Source organism: Felis catus, chromosome B2 (assembly GCF_018350175.1).
Source record: "Felis catus isolate Fca126 chromosome B2, F.catus_Fca126_mat1.0, whole genome shotgun sequence".
Taxonomy (NCBI): Eukaryota; Metazoa; Chordata; class Mammalia; order Carnivora; family Felidae; genus Felis; species Felis catus.
Window position 1 is genome coordinate 142,101,895 of NC_058372.1, and position 22,111 is coordinate 142,124,005.

Consider the following 22,111-nt stretch of genomic DNA (forward strand, 5'->3'; position numbering starts at 1 on the left):
CATATATACTGCAAACATCTTCTCCTAGTATGTGACTTATCTATTCATTTTCTTAAAGATACCCTTTGATGAACAGAAGTTTTAATTTTCAAGTCTCTTTTATCAAATCTTTTTTTATTGCATTCTGTGTCCTATCTTAGATATTGCTGCCTACCTCAAAGCCACAGAAATCCTGAGTTTGCTTTACCTTTTACTTATAGGTTTTTGATCCATCTCAAATTAGTTCTTGTATATTGGATGCAATAGTTTCGCAACCCACCCACCCCCACCACCATAGGGATATCCAACAGTTCCAGCATTATTTGTTGAAAACCTTTTACTTTCCTCACTGAATTAACTTGTGCCCTTGGTTGAAAAATCAATTGACTAAGTGTGGGCATATCTCTGGACTCTACTGCGTTTCACTGATCTATTTGTCCATCCTTATATAAATACCATACCATGTCGATTATTAGAGTTATATTACAAATCTCAAAGCTAGGTAGTACAAGTTCTCTGTTTCTGTTCTTCCTTTTCAAGACTGACTATTCTAGGTCTTTGGCACTTTCACACAGTTTTAAAGTCAGCTTGTCAATTTTTGATTTTTAAAAAATCTTTGGGATTATGATTGTGATTGCATTAAATATGAAATGCTAATTTTAATAACAGGAGAAATTCTGAAAGACACAGAAAGTAAAAAGGGAGGGATTATGAGTACCAAATAAAACAAATATTCAAAAGCTCCATTAAATTTAACAACAGGGGGGTCACCAGGGCTTTCACCATTTTCACTGCCCTGGTTGAAGAAGAAACCAAACTGAAACTAAATATCCAATTTCCTCTTCATTCTTATTAATAAAACACTAGAATTGTAGCTGGGCATACGGGTAACTGAATAAAGACTACCTGTCTTTCCCTCTAGTTAAGGTGACCACTAATTAAAAACAGGCTAATGGGCTGTAAGTGGATATGTCATGTGCAACTTCTGAAAAGTGTCCTTCAAAGAGCATGTGCCTTGGGGCACGTGGGTCGCTCATTTGGTGGAGTATCTGACTCTTGATTTCAGCTCAAGTTATGATCCCGGGCTCATGGGATGGAGCAGGTGAGCCCATGTCGATCCGGCTCAGTGTGAACCTGCTTGGGATTGATTCTCTCCCTCTGCCCATCTCCCCAACTCGCTCTCTAAAAAAAGAATATATGCTTTTCATCTTTCCTTTTCCTTCTTGCTATGAGCAGGTGGCATATGAAATTAAAGCAGCCATCTAAACCATGAGGTAGCACGCTGAAGATGGCAGAACAGCAAGACAGAAGAGCCCAAGTCCCTGATGACCATGGAGCTGCCACACCAGCCAAGGCCTGCCCACCTATGGAATCATACGCAGAGTTAAGCCATTATTATCATCTATTTTCTGGGTAATGCAGCCAAATCCAATTCTAATAGATCAGTTTTAAATATATCTATATGCCAGTCATTCCAAAGTTGCACCTTCAGCCACAGTCTTTCCGGACTCATCTATCCAACCACTACTGGAACATTTCCACTTGCATGTCAAACAGGTCTTTCAAACTTAACTATCCAAAACGGAATTCTCTATTTTTTCTTCCAATAGTCTTCCTCCACTCATCCTCTTCACTGTCACCAACCAGCAAATGCTTTTGGTGATAAATGATAAATGATCTACCTTGTAGTTCAAGCAAAATACCTAGATGTTGCCCCTGATTCCTTGTTTTCCCCTCACCCTCTATCCAAACCATGCACAATTCCTGCTCTCTGCCATCAAAACACATCCCAAATCCATCCTCCTTTCTTCATCTTCACTGTTACCCCTCTAGTTCAAATCAACATTATCTTTCATTTGGAATAATGCAATAGCAACCTCAATGGTGCTTTTTGTAACTTAAGAAATCCTTCCCAGTGAGATGAAAAAATTCCAGAGATAGACAGTAGTGATAGCTACACAATAACATGAATGCCACTGAACTATACACCTAAAAGGAGCTAAAATGGTAAATCTTATGTGAAAAATAAAAACTTTCCTGGAAACAATACAGACTCCTATATATTTTTTTCTAAATATTATATAGATGTCTTTCATACGGCAGTCTTTAATCCATCTGGAAATCACTATTGTGAACAGACAGTAATAAAAACCTAATTTAGTCTTTATTCTACATGGATACCATTTATTTCAGCATTATTTAGTGAATAGCATATGCTTTCCCTGGTTTTATAAGACCATTTCGTAGTATGCTAAGCTCCCATATATATGTGGGTGCATTTCTAGGCTTTCTATTCTATTCCATCAGACTACTTTTCTATCCCTGAATCAATACTAGTAATTAAGAATAAATAGTATTAATTATTATAGCTTCATATTAAGTTCTGATATCTGGGAGGAAGGGACTTCATTTTTTTCAAAATTGACTTAGCTATTCTTAGTCCATTGGCTTTCCATATGTATTTTAGGTTCAGCATGTCAAGTTCTGTGAAAAATCACATGCAATCTTCATTGTAACTATACTGAATTTGTAGAATTGGGGGAAACTGACACCTTTATGATATTGAGTCCTCCCACCCATGAATATGGTATATCTCTTCATTTACTTGGGTCTTCTGTGTTTCAATAGAGCATTGTAATTTTCTCCCTAGGGGACTATACAGCTCAGTACAGATCTATTTCTAGATACCTTTAGTTTTAAATACTGTTATGAATAGTAACTTTTTAAATTAAAATTCCTAGTTAGTTATTGCTGGTATATAACAGTCATTTTTTAATTCAGAAACCTTCCTGAAGCCCATTTTTTTCACTATTGGATAAAACTTCCTTTTTCCATTGATTTGTGATCTTTTCTCTTACCTCATAAATTCATGCATATGTATGCCTACATATGTACATACACATATACACACATATTTTTCTTTTGTTCCTGGGATGTTTATTCAATTCCATTGCTTTGTCTCATACTACTGTCACTGTTTTAAATGCTGTAGTTTTATATTTTTATAACATTAACTCCCCTGTCTCAAACTTTTCTTAGCTCTTTGTTAGTTTACTCTGCCAGGTAAATATTACAATCATTTTGCAGATTCCTCACCAGAACCTACCAAAGTTATATGATTTGGGGGTTCGGAGGCCATTCTGACACCCTCTAACCAAAGCAGTCTTTCCAGTCACTGTTACATCACCATCTACCTTCTTGTTAGCTGATTTTAGTCTTTCTCCTCCCACTGTAATTAGATGCTTGTTCATCATTGTATTCCCAGTGTCTGGCACATATCAAATGCACAAAAATGTTCGCTGAATAAATGGATGGAGATTTTAAATCTGGACAATTCAGGGAAACACCTGAAGAAAAACAGGTTTTGAAGTAACTGCGAAGGATGAGAACTAGTTCACTTTGAGGAGGTGCTTCGAATTACACACAGGTGATTAATGTGTAGGCTTCGGGCCAAACGGTCAAGTAGAATGCATGCAAGGAAAAAAAAAAAAAGGAAAGAGAGAAAACATACTTGCAAATAACAAGTGTTGACAAGGATGTGGAATAAAAGGAACACTCAGGGAGACTGGGTGGCTCAGTGAGGTAAGCATTTGACTCTTGGTTTCTGCTCAGGTCAAGATCTCACAGTTTGTGAGTTCAAATCCCATGTTGAACCCTACATTGGGCTCCCTACTGACAGTGCAGAGCCTGCTTGGGATATTCTCTCTCTCTCTCTCTCTCTCTCTCTCTCTCTGCCCCTCCCCCTGCTCATGCGCACATAGGCTCTCTCTCAAAATAAATAAATAAACTTAAAAAAAAAAAAAAAGGAACCCTCATACACTGTTGGTGGGAAAGCAAGCTAGTGCAGCCACTGTGGAAAACAGTATAGAAGTTCCTCAAAAAAAATACAGGATTACCGTTATCATCTAGTAATTCCACTACTGGGTATTCACCCAAATAAAAACATTAATGCGAAAAGATATGGGCACCCCTATGTTTATTACAGGCTTATTTACGATAGCCAAGACACAGAAGCAACACAAGTGTCCATCCATAGGTGAATGGATAAAGCAAACGAGATCTATTCATGGACTATTAGGCGTAATAAAGAATGGAATCTTGCCATTTGCAACAACAGAGATGGAACTAGAGAGTATAATGATAAGTGAAATAAATCTGTCAAAGACAAATACCGTAAGATTTCATTCCTACATGGAATTTAAGAAACAAAACAAAGAAAAAAGACAAACAGACTTTTAAATATAGAGAACTGGTGGTAGCCAGAGGGGAGGTGGAGGTGGATGGGCGAAATAGGTGAAAGGACATTAAGTGTGCACTTACAGTGATGACCAAAGTGTTGAATTTTTATACTGTTCACACCTAAAACTATAATGGCATTGTATGTTAACTATGCTTGGATTAAAAAATCTTAAAAATTAAAAAAATTGGGGGGTGGGCACCTGGGTGGCTCAGTCGGTTGAGCATTCGACTTCTGCTCAGGTCATGATCTCACGATCTGTGGGTTTGAGCCCCGCATTGGGCTCTCTGCTGTCAGTGCAAGGCCCGCTTCAGATCCTCTGTCCCCATCTCTCTCTGCCCCTCCCCCATCTGTGTTCGTTTTCTCTCTCTCAAAAACAAATAAACATTAAAAAAAATTAATAAAAAAAGACACTTTGGAAGAACCATACCTAGAGAGCACGCACGCGGAAGCAGCAATACCGAAACCAAAAAGAGGCAAAAATTTGAGGGCTAAAAAGAGGAAAATGGAATACAAGAGCTGGTTCATAAATCACACAAACACACGAAGTAATACTATGCAGCATTAACTTATTTGGGGAAGTACAATTTAACCTAAGGAACCTAAGCAAGAAGCTCATCCCTCCACTGGTAAAAAATAAAGTGAGAGCTCTATTAGACTATACATCAAAATTTGGGGAAAAAATTAATTTTAGAACCCTCTGGGGTCTTCCACTTTAAAATGACCGTTACTGGGTTTAAAAATCTAAAAGCATTCAATGTATTCAACCTCTCCGGTCAGAGCTAGAAGCTGTGGTTTGGCAGGTGCCGATTTGAATGAGGGGACTGTTTCCTACTCCTTCCCATCATCTTTCCGTGACTACCGAGGCGGGGCTGATGGTACCGGCAGGTGCTTTTTGGGCCTCAGAGAGGTGCCGGAGCTGGGCAGCGAGTGGGAACGAAGGGTCGGGCGGCCCAGGCTCAGAGAGAGGCCCTCAAGCCCGGCGGCGGGGCGGCGGGGCGGCGGGTCAGCAGGTCGGTCGGGAGCAGTGCCCCGGCGCCGCCCTCCCCACTCCCCGCCGTGCCGGCTTCACGGACATCCTCGCCCGCCCCCACGAGCCCGGGCTCCCCTTCCTACCTGCCGGCACGCGGACTCGGCCCGCCCTCAGCCGCTCACCGCCGACCCGGTTGGCAGGCAGCGAACCCTTCTCGGCGGTTCGCAGCTGGAGCCCTCCAGCCGCCTCCCGGCGGCACGTGATACCGCCCCCGCCCCCGTCGCGCCCCGCCCCCTCGGCCCAGCTCGCGCCCCGCCCACAAGAGCGTCGCTGACCGATGACGTACACGGCACAGACGCTGCAAGGCGGAGTTACTGCTGGATCTGTGGGTAGAGGTGCGTGGTGTCAGTTCTCCCAGTGAGACGGCAAAGTGGGGTGCGTAGAAAATCGTGGGTTTCCAAGGAAGGGAGGGGGAGAAGAGACTCAGAAGCCTGTCCTGCAAGTGCTGGGATACCGGGCGGTGTTTCACACCCCCTCGGGGCGCTTCCTGAAGAGGCCTGGAGGCTGTCCCGCTGTAATTGAGCCGTGGAATTCAATAGGGGAGGTAATGGCTCGCACCCCGTGTGAGAAGTTTAAGGATTAAATTCGCATCTGCCGCGTGGGATTTTTTTTCCTCCTAGGGCAGATCCTTGGGGAACTGAGTTAGTTGGTAAAGGAACACATGATCTGGTGACCTGTCTTCTCCCTTTTTCTTTCTTTTTCTTCTTCTCCCCCCTTTTTCTTTCTCCTCCTCTTCTTCTTCTTCTTCTTCTTCTTCTCTCCCCCCTTTTTTTCTTTTTCTTCTTCTTCTTCTTCTTCCTTTTTTTTTTTTTTTTTTTTTTTTTTTTTTTTTACCCGGGAGCTTTAGCTCTGTCCCTTTGCTCTAGCTCTTCTGTGAAAAGAGATGGTCGGCCTCACCATCCCTTTCAGAACTACCATTCTGTGATTCCTGCTTCCCAGGATCGCATCTTTTATCATTAGCCCAGGTGGGAATAGAAATCTTGTGACTCATGTTCTAAACCTGGTTTGGGTACGCGGGCGTACTTAGGTGGCTTGCTTTCTTTTGGGTCGACTCGGGTAGCATTTGCAAGAAGCATTAATGTTCCAATAGGCTCATTTTAATTTTGTTAAAAATCAGAATAACTGTATGTCTTGTTAACGTTAGCCCTATGTTTTTCATAGACTTAACTCTTTAATCTGACAGTTAACATTTTGTCTCACTTCAGAGGCAAATCTCCAAAGTATATTGAAGTCGGTGCTTTCGAATTTATTGTCACCTTATCTCTTTTATTAGCATTTTAAAGGTCATCACCTTCTGACTTGGAAAAGATGGTCAACGTCTTGAAAGGAGTGCTGATAGAATGGTTAGTAGTTTTGATACTTAATGAAATTTAAATCTCCATGTTGAATCTTGATGTATGTATACCTCCTCTAAAATCCATGTTTTTGTTTTAAGATCTAAACGAATCAAGTCTTTCAACTTTCTTAACTTCATTTTGCTTATATAACAAGTGGAACAGATTTTGTTGGTATATTTCTTTCCTGTGCCAGATTTCAGTGTCTCTGGCCAGTGGCGTAAGTGGCATTATTTCCAACACGTTTTGGTCAGGGGAAGTGTATTTTTTTTAATGTTTATTTTTGAGAGAGACAGACACAGAGCGCAAGTGGGAAAGAGGGAGACACAGAATCCTAAGCAGGCTCCAGGCTCTGAGCTGTCAGCACAGAGCCCTATGTGGGGCTCCAACCCAAGAACTGTGCGATCATGACCTGAGCCAAACAAAGTCAGCCGCTTAACTGAGCCAGCCAGGTGCCTCCAGGGAAGGTGTATTTTTTAGATCAACACTCTTTGGAGGAACAGTACTTGCATTGTCACCCCACCCTCAGGGATTGACTAGAATTTAGGGTCTGCCTGAGTCTTCACCATCACGAACTATGGTCTTGAAAGAGTAAGAAAGTCAAGAGTCAATTGAAGGTTTCTTAAACGAGGCACGCATTCCAAAGAAGAAACTAGAAACCTTAATGAGCGGCATTGAATTTCAAAGCAGGCTATCTAAGGCCAAGTACCACAGCCTGAAGACCTCTACTACCGGACCAGTTCTTGCTCTGTCTCCACTTGTTTGTGATGTTAAGGCTGGGGGAGGAGCAAAGCCAAACGTAGGATACTTGCGGCATCAAAGCAGCTTTGTCCTATAGAGATACAACGTGAGCCACACACGTTGTCTTAAATTTTCTATTAGCCACGGTAAGAGTAAATTGAAACAGGTGAAATTAATACATTTTATTTAACCCAGTGTGTCCAAACTATTTCAACGTGTCCTAAGTCGTCAAAGTTGATTAAGATTTCAAAATCTTGCTAGGTCTTTTTTCATACGGCCGTGTGTAGTTTACTTTCTGCAGCCCAAATCACAGGCTGGCCACGTTTCAAGTGCTCAGTGGTGAGCAGTGCCGGTTGATTTAATGTTTGGAATAAAGGAGACAAAACAAGCGTAGAAGAAAAGAGCCAGTGACGTGGGAGGGAAGCTAAGAGGGGATGTTTAATGAAGGTGAGTGGGCCTGAGAGAGAATAAGGTGAAGACACTGGAAGTCAGTGATTTTCCTAGTATCTTCTTTTTTTAATTTAATCTATTTATTTGAGAGCATGCGCACACCAGTGGGGGAGAGGCTGAGGGAGAGAGTGATAAAGACTCTTAAGCAGGCTCTACACTGAGCGGGGAGCCCTACTTGGGGTTCTGTCTCAGGACTGTGAGATCATAACATGAACCTAAATCAAGAGTCAGACCCTTAATTGACTGAGCCACCCAGGCAACGTTTTTTTGTTTGTTTGTTTGTTTTGTTTTAAGATGAGAGCTGTTTTATTGGAAATGTGAGATAGATGCCAGATTGGAGTACTTTGAAAAGGGAAAGAAAGATGAGGAAGTGGAGAATCTTCAGAGAAGTTTTGTTGTAATAATAAGCAAAGGAATGGCGAACTGGATTGAAAGCTGAAGAGGGATACGGTAAGGGAATCTGGTTCTTGTTATTTTGGTTTTAATGGAGAGAATAGAATTTATGTTGATGAGAACAAACTACTCACAGAGGAGAGGTGTTCACTGGGGAAAGCAAGGGGACAGGATCTAGGTCCCACAAGTTCTAAACACAAAGTGCTGTTTTCTTTTGGAAAATACTTTTAAGCTAGTTTTTTTGTATTGTATGTTTCTTAAAACTTTGTCATAATTGGGGCACCTGGCTGGCTCAGTTGGTTAAGCGTCTGACTTTGGCTCAGGTCACGGTCTCACGTTCATGGGTTTGAGCCCCACGTCAAGCTCCGTGCTGTTTGAGCCTGCTTAGGATTCTCTCACTCTTTCTCCCTCTGCCCCTCCCCCACTGTGCACTCATCACTCTCTCTCTCTCAAAATAAATAAATGTTTAAAAATTTTCTTCGTAATTATAGAAACATTCTCCTGTTGGTCTTTCAATGCTACTGTTTAATTAACACAGAGGATACGGTGTCTAAATGTGGTGTCTGTCCAGTCAGATGGGAGCCCCCACATGTGGGGCGACGACCGAGTGGAAGCCAATGGCGCAGGGGATGGAAATTCACCCAAGACAGAACAAAGGAGATAGAAGTTTATGGAATACACTGCACAGGAGCAGCAAGCAGAGAGAGTGAAGGCTGTTTTTAAAGGAGGAAGATGAGGTGTGGGGATGGGAACGGAAGGAATTCTCTCTCCCCTTTTTGGTAACTATGCCTGGTTGTAAGTAGCCCGTTGGTCAGTTAGGGCCTCTGGATATTTTGAGGTGGATCTCCTGATGGGCCTGTTTGTATTCAGATGGTCTCTGTGAGCCCTTTCCACATTCCATCTCTCAGGCCTATTTGCCTAAAAGCATCGTCTGCAGAGTCCCACGGCCTACACATACATACAGTGTCAGCTGTCCTCTTTTCCCCTTTTGTTTCTTCCAGTTTTAAGTTTTATCTTCACCCCTGGATTTGATAAATCTTAACTTCTCTCGTCGGATTTTTGTATTTTAGTTTTTGTTGATGTGTAAAGTTTCATTTATCTAGAATTTATTGGGAGGAAGGGCATGTTAGGCAAAGATTTGAATTTGCCTTTTTTTTTTTTTAAGCTGAACATGTGTTTCACACCATTCATTCCCTTCTCTAATGATACCCCTTTTATCACATTGTTTCACTCTCCCTGCTACTTTTCCTTAATCCTGTCCCACATCCCTTCTTTTCTTTGTCATTGCTGCCTATTCAAGAATAATCTCAGGAGGCGCCTGGGTGCCTCAGTCAAGTTAAGCGTCTGACTTTGGCTTGGGTCATGATCTCCTGGTGGTTCGTGAGTTAGAGCCCCGCGTGGGGCTCCCTTCTGTCATCACGGAACCCACTTCAGATCCTCATTCTCCCTTTCTCTCTGCCCCTCCCCCACTCAGCAAGCTCTTCTCTCTCTCCCTCTCTCGAAAATAAGTATTAAAAAATTAAGAAAGAATATCTCAGAATAATTTAGTGTGTTTCCAAAATAATCTTTTTGGCCTGATGGTTAAGATTGTGTTAGATCTATATTTTAATTTGAAAAAATATGGCTGGACTGCATTTTAAAGAGCAGAATCCTGGGAGGCTCATTAAAATCTCAGTGGTAGGCTTTCACTGTAGCCTTGAGGACCTAGTATAAATTTGTAAGAGGACCTGAGGTGTTAGTTTTCTTTCCTATTGGCTGAGCTCTCTGCCCAGTTTGCTGTCATGGAACCAAGCCTCAATTCTACGTAGGCTCTAATGGCCCCTCTATCACTCTGCTCTTCTGTGTAATCCCCAGACTAACAGCAACAGCATCATCTGGAACTTGTTAGAAATGCAAAGTCTCAGACCTCGCTCCAAATCTCCTAAATCAGAATAGTGCATGCAAAGATACTTGTTAAAAGGCATTTAAAGTTTGGGAAGAGAAGCACTTAACTGGCCTAAGTCTGATAATGAGTTTTCCTATGGAGAATTGTTTTGCACCAAAACTACTAAAGTTTTATTTTGCCGATGGACACTGTCCTTGCAAAACTTGAATTTTTTCCTTTAAGGTGAATTCCAAAGTGTAGCCTGCACAATTTTTCAAGAGGGTTACTGTCTTCCCAAAGATAGAAATCTTCCAAAAAGACTCCAGGCTTAAGAAATAATAGGTTTATAAAGGGCATAGTCAGGGCTGATGGGAACTCCACGATCAGGTGTCCATGTTGGGACAGTAACTGGAAAAGTCCTTCAGTTTCCCTCATGTCTGTATTTGATGCCAAAAAGAAGATTCTTAGTAATATAGTATTAGCATAAGTCTGTTTACTTCATAATACCCATGGATTGTGTGGGGCCTATAGGTGTGTGGAGTACAGAATCTCATAGGTCTAGAGTTCATAGGCAAACCACTCAAGAATTTCTTAAAACTACTTTCATTGTTGCAGTGATTCTTTCCACATTCCAGCCACATCACCATACGTGGTCATCTATAATGGCATGGATAGCGCTGTTCCACATATTCTGTTCAGGCAGCCGGCAAAATACTTCTCAGCCATGTAGGGCCTCATTCAAGAAGGGAGTCTTAATTTGACATCTGTCTTAGAATGGCTGAACTTCGTGCCCTATTTAAATTTCACCTCTGTCAGTTCTTTTCAACTGATTTGGAGTCTCTAATAAATGAAGCAAATAAGTCAGATTATGGTGGTGGCCATTAGGCCCAACTCTATGAATTGAAAAATCAAGGTACTAGGATATAAGAAGATTCTTTCCTCACAAAGTTTATCAACTGCCAAAATCTAAAGCTAAATTGAAATTCTTTGTTGGTAAATTTGTGTTTTTATGTATCAATGAGGTTGGTGAAAACTTCCTCTTTGTTGGGGTCCACCACTGTCAACTGCCAGCCTCACACTAAGCATTTCCCAAATCTAGCCAACCGCAGCAGTACTGAAGCAAGCAGCCTGTGTCCAACAAATGGCCTTGTCCAGTTGCAGGTGCCAGAGCAGACCTCGGGGGCGACCGTTATCTTGGTTACTTGGTGTGGCAAGTGCTTCAGCAAGATGATTTGTTACAAAGGTGCAATTCCCAACTAGCTCACAGCACAATAGCAAAGAATCTGAAGAAATAGTATTTATTAGATTTACGGGTTTGACTTCTAAACCTATACTGTTAGGAGAAGCAATTAACAAAAGCAAGGGGCGCCTGGGTGGCTCAGTCAGTTAAGCGTCCGGTTCTCAGTTTTGGCTCAGGTCATGTTCTCACGGTTTTGTGAATTTGAGCCCTGTGCCGGGCTCTGTGCTGACAGTAAGAACTAAGACAAAACTAGTCTTACCATTGTTCTGTTCTTTCGCAGCATTTATATATTTCTTGTGACCCTTTGCTTCTTAGAAGGGCCATATTCACAGAAGTTTCTTGGCTACCCAGAAGAGTGCCTAAACTGTACGTGGGCGATGCTTAGTAAATATTTGTATACTGAATGAATTTTGTTAACATAGTTGAGCCAAGGAATGTAATCTCAGCCTAAATCCCAGAGTATTAATGTTCCTTTAGAGCTTCTCTATTAGCACAGTGATAATAGTGGAGATAAGAATAGGTTCTGATAACTTGGATTCAAGTTTCAGTACAAAAAAGCTTTGTGCACCAGACCTCTTTTTTTGGCAAGTTACATCAAATAGCTTTTAAATGAAGTGAATGTTGGCTTCCAGTCTTAGTTTTTAAAAAGCAGCTCTCACCGAGCTAACGATATGGGTGATAGAAGCACAGTCTTTAAAAAGACCTAATACGGAAAGCAATTTGTGATGGGTTTTTGAGCATTTATATGCTTTACCACAGTAATTCCCCTTCCAGAAGTTTATCCTAAGGAAGTGACCAGAACTGCAGATGAAAATGTAGGTGACTGAATGTGCTAATAAAACATGACGCCTTGAGGATGGAGCTAGCGAGTGTAATGTTAAGTGACATAAGTCTGAGAAAGACAAATGCCATGTGATTTCACTCCCGTGTGAAATTTAAGGAAACAAATGAGCAAAAGGAAAAAAGACACAATCAAGAAATAGACTCTTAATTATAAAGAATTGATGGTGATGGGCGTTAAGGACTGCTCTTGTGATGGGCACCAGGCGTCGAGTGGAAGTGTTGAATTGCTATATTGTACACCTGAAACTAATAGTATACTGCATTAACTGGAATTGAAAACTTAAAACATTGTGACTTTTTTCCTAATCAGATAATGTAGCTATTAAAATATTTGCAAACGTTTCAAGTGATCTGGGATGATGATATCGTGTGATACAGTGTTAAATAAAAAGGGCTGAATGCCTTCATGATGTAACACTGAACATTTACTGGTACCGTACTAAGCACTTGGTAATATTCTATTCGTTCTCGCAACAACCCTATGAGATATAGGTATTATTATCCCCATTTTATAGATGCAGAAATTGAGCACAGAGAAATAAATTGCTCAGGGTTACACAGCTGCTAAGATTGGATTTTAAACCACAGTATTCTGGCTTCAGAACCCACGCAAATAAGCCTTATGTAATCTGTCTTTCTAACACAGAACTAAGCATTATGTCGTGTTAAGTTTTGTAAAAGGACTTGTGCATGTGCAGCCTTAGAATAATATCATATGTATTCACGGGATAATAATAGAACAACATTTTTGTACAAGCAAATCCTTTAATGGGGATAGAAGGGGGTCATTGAGTATCTACCGTGAGCAAAGTGTTTTAGGTATAGTCTCTAATCCAGCAATCCTGCAACATAAGTGGCACTGTCTCCATCTTACTACCTAGGACCCTGAGACATGGAGAGAGTTAGTGATTTTATAGATCATACATATTTTGTTTGAGGTGGGGATTGGGCTTTGGCTGAGCCCAGTTGTTTTCTTTAGTGTCTTGCATCTGTTTAACAATAAACCTCTTGTGTGTCCTATTGGGGACTTGGGACAGTCGTTCTGGTTGATGTAATGACTCCTGTGGTGGCCCTTTCTTTCTCTTAAGACCCTACTCATTGCAAGTGTAAGATTTTTAAGGAATTCTACCTTGTAGCTAATTATTATCAGGAAGGATTGTTTACCACTGACTAAGCCAATCTTAGAATTCTGATGGTATGGGCAGTGCTGACAATTCTGTGCAGGTGACCCGTGATTCTGTGATCTGTTGTATAGCTAACTACATCATCCTAGGAGAGACTTCACAATACTTTTTAGAATCACGTTTTATACTCAGGTTATGTAGGAAGGGGTTGATTGACATCTGCCCGTCACATCTCCAGGGCGGAGATACGTTTTTTTTCTTGCTCACTAGCCCTGATCCCAGTTTTTTATTTTTTTAACATTTTTTTTTTTAATGTTTATTTATTTTTGAGAGAGACAGCATGAGCGAAGGAGGGGAAGAGAAAGAGGGAGACACAGAATCCGAAGCAGGTTCCAGGCTCTGAGCTGTCAGCACAGAGTCCGACGTGGGGCTCGAACCCACAAACCGCGAAATCATGACCTGGGCCAAAGTCGGACGCTAACCGACTGTGCTACCCAGGCCCCCCTGATCCCAGTTTTTTAACCAAGTATGTCTATGGGCACTTGGGGTTTTTTTTTTTTTTTTTTGCTTTGTTCTTACCAGCAGACTCTCCCATAGATTCTTTTCATGAGAAAGTGGAATAAATAACCCTGTTTTCAGGCAAGATGTTCCAGTCCCTCAGTGTTTCGTAACATCCTTTTGAATCATTACAAATTATATTTTTTAGGTACATGTTTGAGAATTCAGTCTGAAATTAACAGCTTTCTGTTTCCTTTCAAAAAGTTTAATTGAGGCAATTAATAACAGAAATAGTCATTTCAGTGTCTCACTGACCAGTGACTAAGTATCTCATTTGTCAGTTAGGAGTGTTTCCCTAGGTATGGGGAGTGCCACTGGTGTTCAAGATGATTTGTAGTGGAACACAAAAGGGAGGGGGGAGAACACAAAAATAGTTTGTATATGACCAGTTTAATTTAGTTGAGAGGAAAAAAAAACACATCAGGATGACAGATGATTCATACCAGATCAAGTTAGGCTTAAAAGTTGATTTAGGGGTGCCTGGGTGGCTCAGTCAGTTAAGCGTCTGACTTCGGTCCACATCATGATCTCACTGTCCATGAGTTCAAGCCCCACGTCAGGCTTGTGCTGACAGCCCTGAGCCTGGAACCTGCTTCAGATTCTGTGTCTCCTTCTCTCTCTGCCCCTCCCCCGCTTGTGCTCTGTCTCTATTCCTCAAAAATAAATAAATGTTTAAAAAAAATTTTTTTTAAGTTGCTTTAAAAGCAATTTAGAGAAAAAATAATATGTAATGCAGGTGTTACAAGAGCTGACTAAAATAGCAGGGATGGTATGCAAATGGCAAAAATTTTGAAAACACCAGCGTGCTGAATCAGAGCACAGACGTGAGCTCCCCTGACACTTCTTAGTTTCAGTTGTTTGGGGTTCACTTCGTTGAAATAATGTAAATTTATTTCATCTAGAAAACTTCTGGGGATCTATTAGTCTTTATAACCACTTAACCTTTGCTATCTCTAAAACCTCTTAGAGCAGCCAATTACTAGAATAAATTGGTGTCCTCTGTGAATGTGCTGAGCTCAGACAGTAACAAGGTAATCTATCACATTTGGACCCGAAATCTATTTTAAATTGTTCTGTGTGAAGAATATCCTTCAAAGAAGCCTCTGAATGATTTTAATTGAAAGTACTGAGATCTGTGGCAACTGGGTGGCTCAGTCGGTTGAGTGTCTGACTCAGCGTAGGCTCCTGATCTCTTGGTCATGAGTTCGAGCCCCGTGTCAGGCTCCATGCTGGATGTCAAGCCTGCTTAGGAGTCTGTCTCCCCCTCCTCTGCCTCTCTCAAAAAGAAAGAAAATACTGAGATTCTTGTGGGACCTGAGGGTAAAATGGGCACCAGGGCCTGCATGTGAGAGATGAGAGTGAGTCTTCCTGTCCCCTGATGGCAGAGGGAGAAGGGAGAGACGGGAAATGGCCCAGCTGCAGAACACTAAAGCCGATTATTTCTGTCTGTCCCTCACCCCCGTCTATTCTTAAGTGAGTCCTCTTTTATTCCCCACTCCCCTTTTATTTGTATGGGCAAGGAAACGTTTAGGGAAACAACACAGTTTTTAAAAACAATGGCGTTAGAGACACTGAAGCTTTGATTTCCCTGTTCTGTAGACCTCCTCCATTCCATTTCTGTAATTGCAACTGAAAGAACCCTGTTAAACCAGCTTGTTACTCCCTGCCGCCCCTCCTCCCCTTCTTTCTAGAATTGCTTTTTTTGTGTTTATTTTTATTTTTATTTTTTTGAGAGAGACAGAGCATGAGCATGAGCAGGGGAGGGGCAGAGAGAGGGAGACACAGAATCCGAAGTGGGCTCCAGGCCCTGCGTTGTCAGCACAGAGCCGGACGTGGGGCTCAAACCCATGAACCATAAGATCTTGACCTGAGCCGAAGCCAGACAGATACTCAACGGACTGAGCCACCAGCGCCCTAGACTTGCTCTTTAAGCCCTTTTTAACTTTGTTTCACAGCCTTTTTGTCAGTCATTGGTAATTTGTCTACCTCAGTGAGATTTTTCAATGTACAACATATTAACTGGTTTACAAAAATTTCTTACTCTGTAATTGCCAAAATTAGGGAATTCCTGGAAATGTGCAATTTATCTGTATCTGCTTAAATCCGTGACTATTACATTATCTTTCTAGAAGACCCCGCTCTGACGCATCCACATCTGCCTGTTGTTGGCCTTTAGTCTCATGTCTCTACCTGCCCTGAGACCCTCATTCTCATACTCTTTGGCCCTACTTTTCCTGTTTTCAGTCACCCAGAAAGCCACAGATTTCCAGGCCACCCCTCATCCCTGGGACACTCGATACCTGCAGCTCTGTCATCTGCTTTTTCCCACCTCCACCCCTCTGAGCCCTAGCCAGGCAGGACCCCCTGTGTCTTCCAGCCCCCTGTTTCTGTCTCACTGTGGGAGCACGAGCTTTCTCCTGAGCACACCACTTCTCCCACAACCCTCCCAAGCATTGACTCCTCTGTGGTACCTCATGTACCATTGGGGCCAGGAAACTGGATAGGTATCTGCCTTATTCCTCCTTGCCACTTCAGACATGGCAACTTGTCTTCATAGAAACCCACAGCTCTCACCATCAGAGGACCCCACTCACTAACCCTCCCCTTTGTGATCATCCGCACACACCCACGTCTTTCCCTTCAAGGCTTTTCCGTGAAGGCTGTCACTCTTGAGTAGCTCTCCTCTGTGCATTTTGGTAATTTCAGTATCCACGTGGATCGTCCCCTCAATACCCTGACTTCTCAGTCTCCTGACCTCCTCTTCCCAAGCCTGTCCTCCACCCTGTCCCAGCCTTTCTCGCTGCTGTGGGTGGCCCTCGTCTGTCCCTGCCAGTATTGCCCTCCCTTCACTCTCTCCACTTCGGGCGTCTCCCTGACCTCCACCCCTTCTTGCCCATTCACTCCCTCTAATGCCCTTGCTCTAATTTCTTCAGCTCTGCCAGGCCTGCGGTCTGTTGATCTCCCGCCTTCCCCTGATCTTCCCAGCAGCACCCCACGTCCTCCTCAGCCCGCTGAGGCTCCACGGTTCCAGGCCGCATTTGTTCGTTCAATTAAAGACCGTCGGCTCCCTTGCCTCTCTCTCACACTAACCAGATGTGATTCTGTCCCACTCTGCACCTGCTCTGAACCTTTACCTCCACAGCTTTAAATTCACGACTCCTAAACTCATATGGACCCTTAATGCTAGTCAGCAAATCCCTGTTTCTTAGTCTTTTTACTGTCCCCCTCTTAATACAGCTGTTCTACTTCAAATTCAAGATTTTGGTAGTTGTATTTTTTTTTATGTTTTTATTTTCTGAGAGAGAGTGTGAGCAGGGGAGGGGCAGAGACAGATAGAGACACAGAATCCGAAGCAGGCTCCAGGCTCTGAGCTGTCAGCACAGAGCCCGATGCGGGGCTAGAACCCACGAACCATGAGATCATGACCTGAGCCAAAGTCAGACACTCAACCAACTGAGCCACCCAGGTGCCCCAAGATTTCAGTACTTTTAAAACTTACTGGTATTTTTTGTGCCTCCAAGAAAAATCACTACCAGGTATACTATATCATGCCATTGATTGTAAGAGTCATCTTGATTTTGGAGATGTTAAAATGTGGGGGGAAATGTACTTCTTAGACTAGACGAATGTGGTATCATACCTTCAACTTCTTTACCTCCAAAAACTTTCCTGTTTCACTGCAAAAATACAGGAAAAGCAATCGGGAGAGAAAGTTGGCAAGTCTGTCCCATTGATCTGTGCGCATATACTCTTCCCTTCCCCCCACTGGCTATGATGAAGTATCCATTCTCCTGTCTTAAGCCAGCTTCTCTACTTGGGAACTGGACCCCATCCCTTCTTGCCTATTTCAGGACAGCTTTCCAGCAGCCTTCCTCCTCCTGGTGGTCTAGCAATTTTTCCTTCTCTACTGAATCATTCCCATCAGCATTCTAAACATGTTGTGATACCCACCCACCCCCACCCCCATCCCCACCCCCGGAAGGAGGTGAGCAAAACCTATTGATTCCCATATCCTTTTCCAGCTGCCGCTCTATTTCCCGCTCTGTGAAAAAGAATTTCTTGGAAGACTTGTCTAAATTCACTTTCTCTGATTTCTGTCTTGTGACTCCACTGAACCTGTTCGTGCCAAGGTCTGGTAGTCAAGTTTCAATCCTTATTTCCTGTACCTGTCTGTTACCAGCACCTATCACGGTGGATCACCTCTTCTCCCCAAATGTCCTTTGTTCACTTACCTTCCAGAACTCAGGGCTTTCTTCCTGCCTCTGCAGTCACTCCTTTCCAGTCTGCTTTGCTGATTTGCCCTTTTCCTGCTAACCTCTTGACGTTGGGGAGTCTGGGGCTTGGTCCATGTTCTTTTCTCTGTTGCTATGTTCACTTCCTTGTTGGGGCTTGATGACTGACTTTTGCTCTTCAGTCCAGACTTTGCTACTGAAATCCGGAATCGTATGCCCACTTTCCTACGCAGTTTTGCGCTTGGGTGCCAACCTATCTCAAGTGCAACGTGCCTCAAACCCACTCTTGATCTTCCCAGCACACCTGTTCTTCCTACTTCCTCATCTCACTAAAAGGCAACTCCATTTTTTTCATTTGCTCTGACCAAAAATGTTGGGAGTCCCCTTAATTCTTCTCTTTCAAAGTCGGAGTCTAGTCTCGGCAAATTATGTTGGCTTTACGTTCAACGTATGTCTAGAATGCAACCGCTTCTCATCTCCCCGTTACCACTTCCAAACCATTATCATCTCTTGCCTGGGTTACCGCATTCACCTTCTGATCGGTCTCCCTGTTTGCACCCTTGCCTCCACCACTACCACCACCCCAAGTCTTTTCTCAACCCCACAGGCTGTATGATCCTTCCTTTTCAAATTTAAGTCAGTTTGGGGCACCCGGGTGGCTCGGTCAGTTGACCTTCTGACTTCGGCTCAGGTCATGATATTGCGGTTTGTGGGTTTGAGCCCCACGTCGGGCTCTGTGCTGACAGTTCAGATCCGAAGCTTTGTGCTTCGGATTCTGTGTTTCTCAGTGTCTCTACTCCTCCCCCACTCAAGTTCTGTCTCTCAAAAATAAACATTAAAAATATTTTAAAAAGTAAAATTTTAAGTCAGTTTGGGGGCACCTGGGTAGCCCAGTCAGTTAAGTGTCTGACTCTTGATTTCAGCTCAGGTCATGATCTCATGGTCGTGAGATGGAGCCCTGTGTTGGGCTCTGTGCTGGATGTGGGGCCTGCTTAGGATCCTCTCTCTTCCTCTCCTCCAGTCCTTCCCCACCCGCTCATGCATGGACTCGCTCTCTCGTTCCAAAAAATAATAATAAAACTTAAGTCAGTTTGCAAGTTAAATCATGTCTCCCAGTAAAAGCCAGAGTTGCTAAAATCACCTCTGAGGCCCTTTGTGATCTGGCCCAGCTACAGCGAACTTGGTGACCTCATCTCCCACTTCTGTTCCCTTTAGTCACCGCACTCCAACCTCTGTGGCCTTGCTGTTTTTCTCTGCCTGAGTCACGTGGCTCACTCACTACCTCCTCCTGGTGTTTGTTCAGATGTCACCTGCTCAGTCAGGCCTTCCCTGCCTCCCCTGTTTGAACTTGGGAGTCTCGCAGTTTCATGACTGCCAGTTCTCATCCCGCTTCCCTATTTTGTGCATGTGCGCGTGTGTGTGTCGTAGCACTACTGGTAAATGTAAGCTCTAGTAACAGGGAGGGTTCTTTTTTTTTTTTTCCTTTTTTTAATTTTTATTTTAAGTAGTCTTCATGCCCATCATGGGGCTTGAACTCATGACGCTGAGATCAAGAGTCACGTACACTACCGACTTAGCCAGACAGGCACCCCAACAGGAGAGTGCTGGATTGTTTTGTCACTGCTGAATCCCCAGGACCAGAATAGTGCCTAGCACATGACAGTGCTGAGTAAATATTTATTGAATGAGTGTGTGAACTTTAGCAAATTTACATCTGAACCAATTGATTCTGCATGTTAATATGGTCATTCTAATACTTTAACCATAGACTATAACTGAATTTTGCCAAATCTGTGTGGACAAGTGTAACTTAAGTGTTCTGAACCTAAGCCTAAGATGACAGACATACTAGAAACTAATTTTAAAATCTGTGTCAGTTTTGGAGCATCTGGGTGGCTCAGTTGGTTAAGCATCCGACTTCTGCTCAGGTCATGACCTTATGGTTCGTGAGTTCGAGCCCCACATCAGACTCTGCACTGGTAGTGTGGAGCCTGCTTGGGTGTCTGTCTGTCTGTCTCTCTCTCTCTCTCTCTCTCTCTCTCTCTCTCTCTCAATAAATAAATAAATAAATACATACATACATACATACATACACTTTAAAAACTAAAATCTGTGTCAGATCTGATAAGGGTAGACCTATTTATTCACATCATTTTACATTGTAAAATGTTCATAAAATCATTGTAAGGGTAAGTTACTAAAAATAATTAAGAAAATCATCTTTTCAGGAAGACTTGGCTTTATTAATAGGTAATACACCATGAATTTAGTGACTGAAATAAATCCTTTACTTTTGTTAGCTTCGCTCACACCTGGTTTGTACTTGAAGGAACTAAAATTCAGTTTTGTTTTCAGGAAATTACACTGACCCTTTTTGAATTAAAGCATCTTTGCAATTGATGTTGTCATTCCTCAATAAACCAAAAGAGTTTGTAAAGTTACATCTTCTCTAAGATTTGAAAACTGTATGCAGCTTGACATTTTCATGTTCAATTTTTGCTAAATACATTGTACATTAGGTCTAAAGGGTGTCCCTTTTGTGTGATTCAGAGCTTTTATGACAGATATGTTTCTGTAAATCCAAGAAATTATATCCCTTTTTCCTTTGTGACTTACTCTATTCATTACAGAGTGAAAACCACAAATAAATAGAATTAAATTTGGATCTCTTTGAGCTCAGTATTCTCTAGGAGATTTTGGTAGGATTTCCCTTAAAGATTCTGAATGATAGTTCAGACTTACAAAGTTTAAAATTTTAAGGAAGAAAAATAACTTGGGCACTTGCTGCAAGCCAGAGCCTATTCTTGGCATTATTCTGTAATTTTCATAACTGCCCTATAGCCTCATTTTGAGGCTTTGGGAGATTAAATACATATTAGGGTCACACAAGTAAGTGATAAAGCTGAGACTGAATGCAGTTCTGACTTTTGCAAAGTGACTGACTGGTTTTGTAAATAAATTTTTCACTGGCAAGGTAGTGAAAATCCTTTGGCTTCTTAAAAGTCATGGTCATGGGCAAGTAAGGAAATTCATTTTTTCAATCCGTGAAGGGAGCTGTTACTCTTTGGCCCTGTTAACTACCAAGCTTTGAACATTATTTTTCACTTGTCAGTGACAAACTACTCTTTTAAAATCTTATCATCGGTCTCTTTGTCCAAAACTTGAACCAGCAGTTCTAAAATGAAGCTATGTCTACAGATCATTAGTGCTTGAGAGGGAGTGAGGGATTGAGTTAACAGTTTAGAACTTATAAATTATCCTAAAAATTCTACAAGCCCAATTCTAGTTGTTCCCGTGAAATTTGACAACAGGGCGTCTCATCTTTACGTGTTTTCTCTGCAGTGACCCAGCCATGAAGCAGTTCCTGCTGTACTTGGATGAATCAAATGCCCTAGGAAAGAAGTTCATCATTCAAGACATTGATGACACTCATGTCTTCGTTATAGCAGAGTTGGTTAATGTCCTCCAGGAGCGAGTGGGTGAATTAATGGACCAAAATGCCTTTTCTCTTACTCAGAAGTGAAAATACTCAATATTGACCACTTAGGAATCATAAGTAACAAATGTGAGAGACTGTCACCATTCAGTGTCCTATGTGACAGATTAAACTTAGTTGCTTAGATGCATGTTACAGGAAAACCTATGATGTCATTCGTTCAGAAAAAAGCCCCTGAACAGATTTTCCTCTTCTGTTTTTTTTAGTACGTGTACCCTAGAATGTAAAAAAAGAAAGAAAGAAAAGTTTTAACGCTTGTCTGTGATTTGCCTTTTATTATCCTACATTAAAATATTAATGTAAATGGTTTTCCTACCTTTTTAATACATTAAGAATATGATGGAATATGCTTTTAAATCATTCGTCTAACCTGTTTCACTTGTTCCTGTTAATAATTGTGGGGTTTTGTAGTGTGGGTGTGGTTTGTCCTGTTCTAATTAGAAACTTCACAGATTATTTAGATAAATATGCCACGGTGGGACCTTGGGTAATTTTTATGTCTTGCAAGTAATGCCTGCATACCGGCCAGCTGTCTTGGTGAAGAAGATGGGGAAGGGAACCATATAATGTCAATGTGAACTACACTT

The 22,111-nt window shown here is 42.1% G+C and overlaps 2 protein-coding genes across 7 annotated transcripts in view; one reads left to right on the top strand and one right to left on the bottom strand.

Annotated features, from left to right (window-relative positions):
- SERAC1 (serine active site containing 1) overlaps positions 1–5,467 on the bottom strand; it is a 66,431-nt gene extending 60,964 nt beyond the window's left edge. For 2 of the 4 annotated variants that reach the window (XM_045058300.1, XM_023254535.2), the window contains exons 1-2: positions 5,333–5,433; positions 4,647–4,707 (exon numbers count right to left, since the gene is read on the bottom strand). The gene's annotated coding sequence lies outside the window, so the exon portion shown is untranslated. Of the gene's footprint in view, positions 1–4,646; positions 4,708–5,332 lie in introns of all 4 variants that reach the window. The other 2 variants (XM_023254536.2, XM_023254534.2) reach the window with 1 other exon arrangement.
- A 28-nt stretch (positions 5,468–5,495) lies between these two features.
- GTF2H5 (general transcription factor IIH subunit 5) lies at positions 5,496–21,828 on the top strand. Of its 3 annotated transcripts, none has more exons than XM_006932115.5 (3): positions 5,496–5,584; positions 6,523–6,592; positions 21,371–21,828. In XM_006932115.5, the coding sequence occupies exons 2-3, from the start codon at positions 6,558–6,560 to the stop codon at positions 21,549–21,551; spliced, it is 216 nt and encodes a 71-aa protein (XP_006932177.1). In that variant the 5' UTR covers positions 5,496–5,584; positions 6,523–6,557; the 3' UTR covers positions 21,552–21,828. The 3 variants fall into 3 exon arrangements, with proteins under 3 accessions (XP_006932177.1, XP_006932176.1, XP_003986722.1); XM_006932114.5 differs by having other exon boundaries at positions 5,531–5,624; XM_003986673.6 differs by lacking the exon at positions 5,496–5,584 and adding an exon at positions 5,631–5,793.
- The last annotated feature ends 283 nt before the right edge of the window (positions 21,829–22,111 follow it).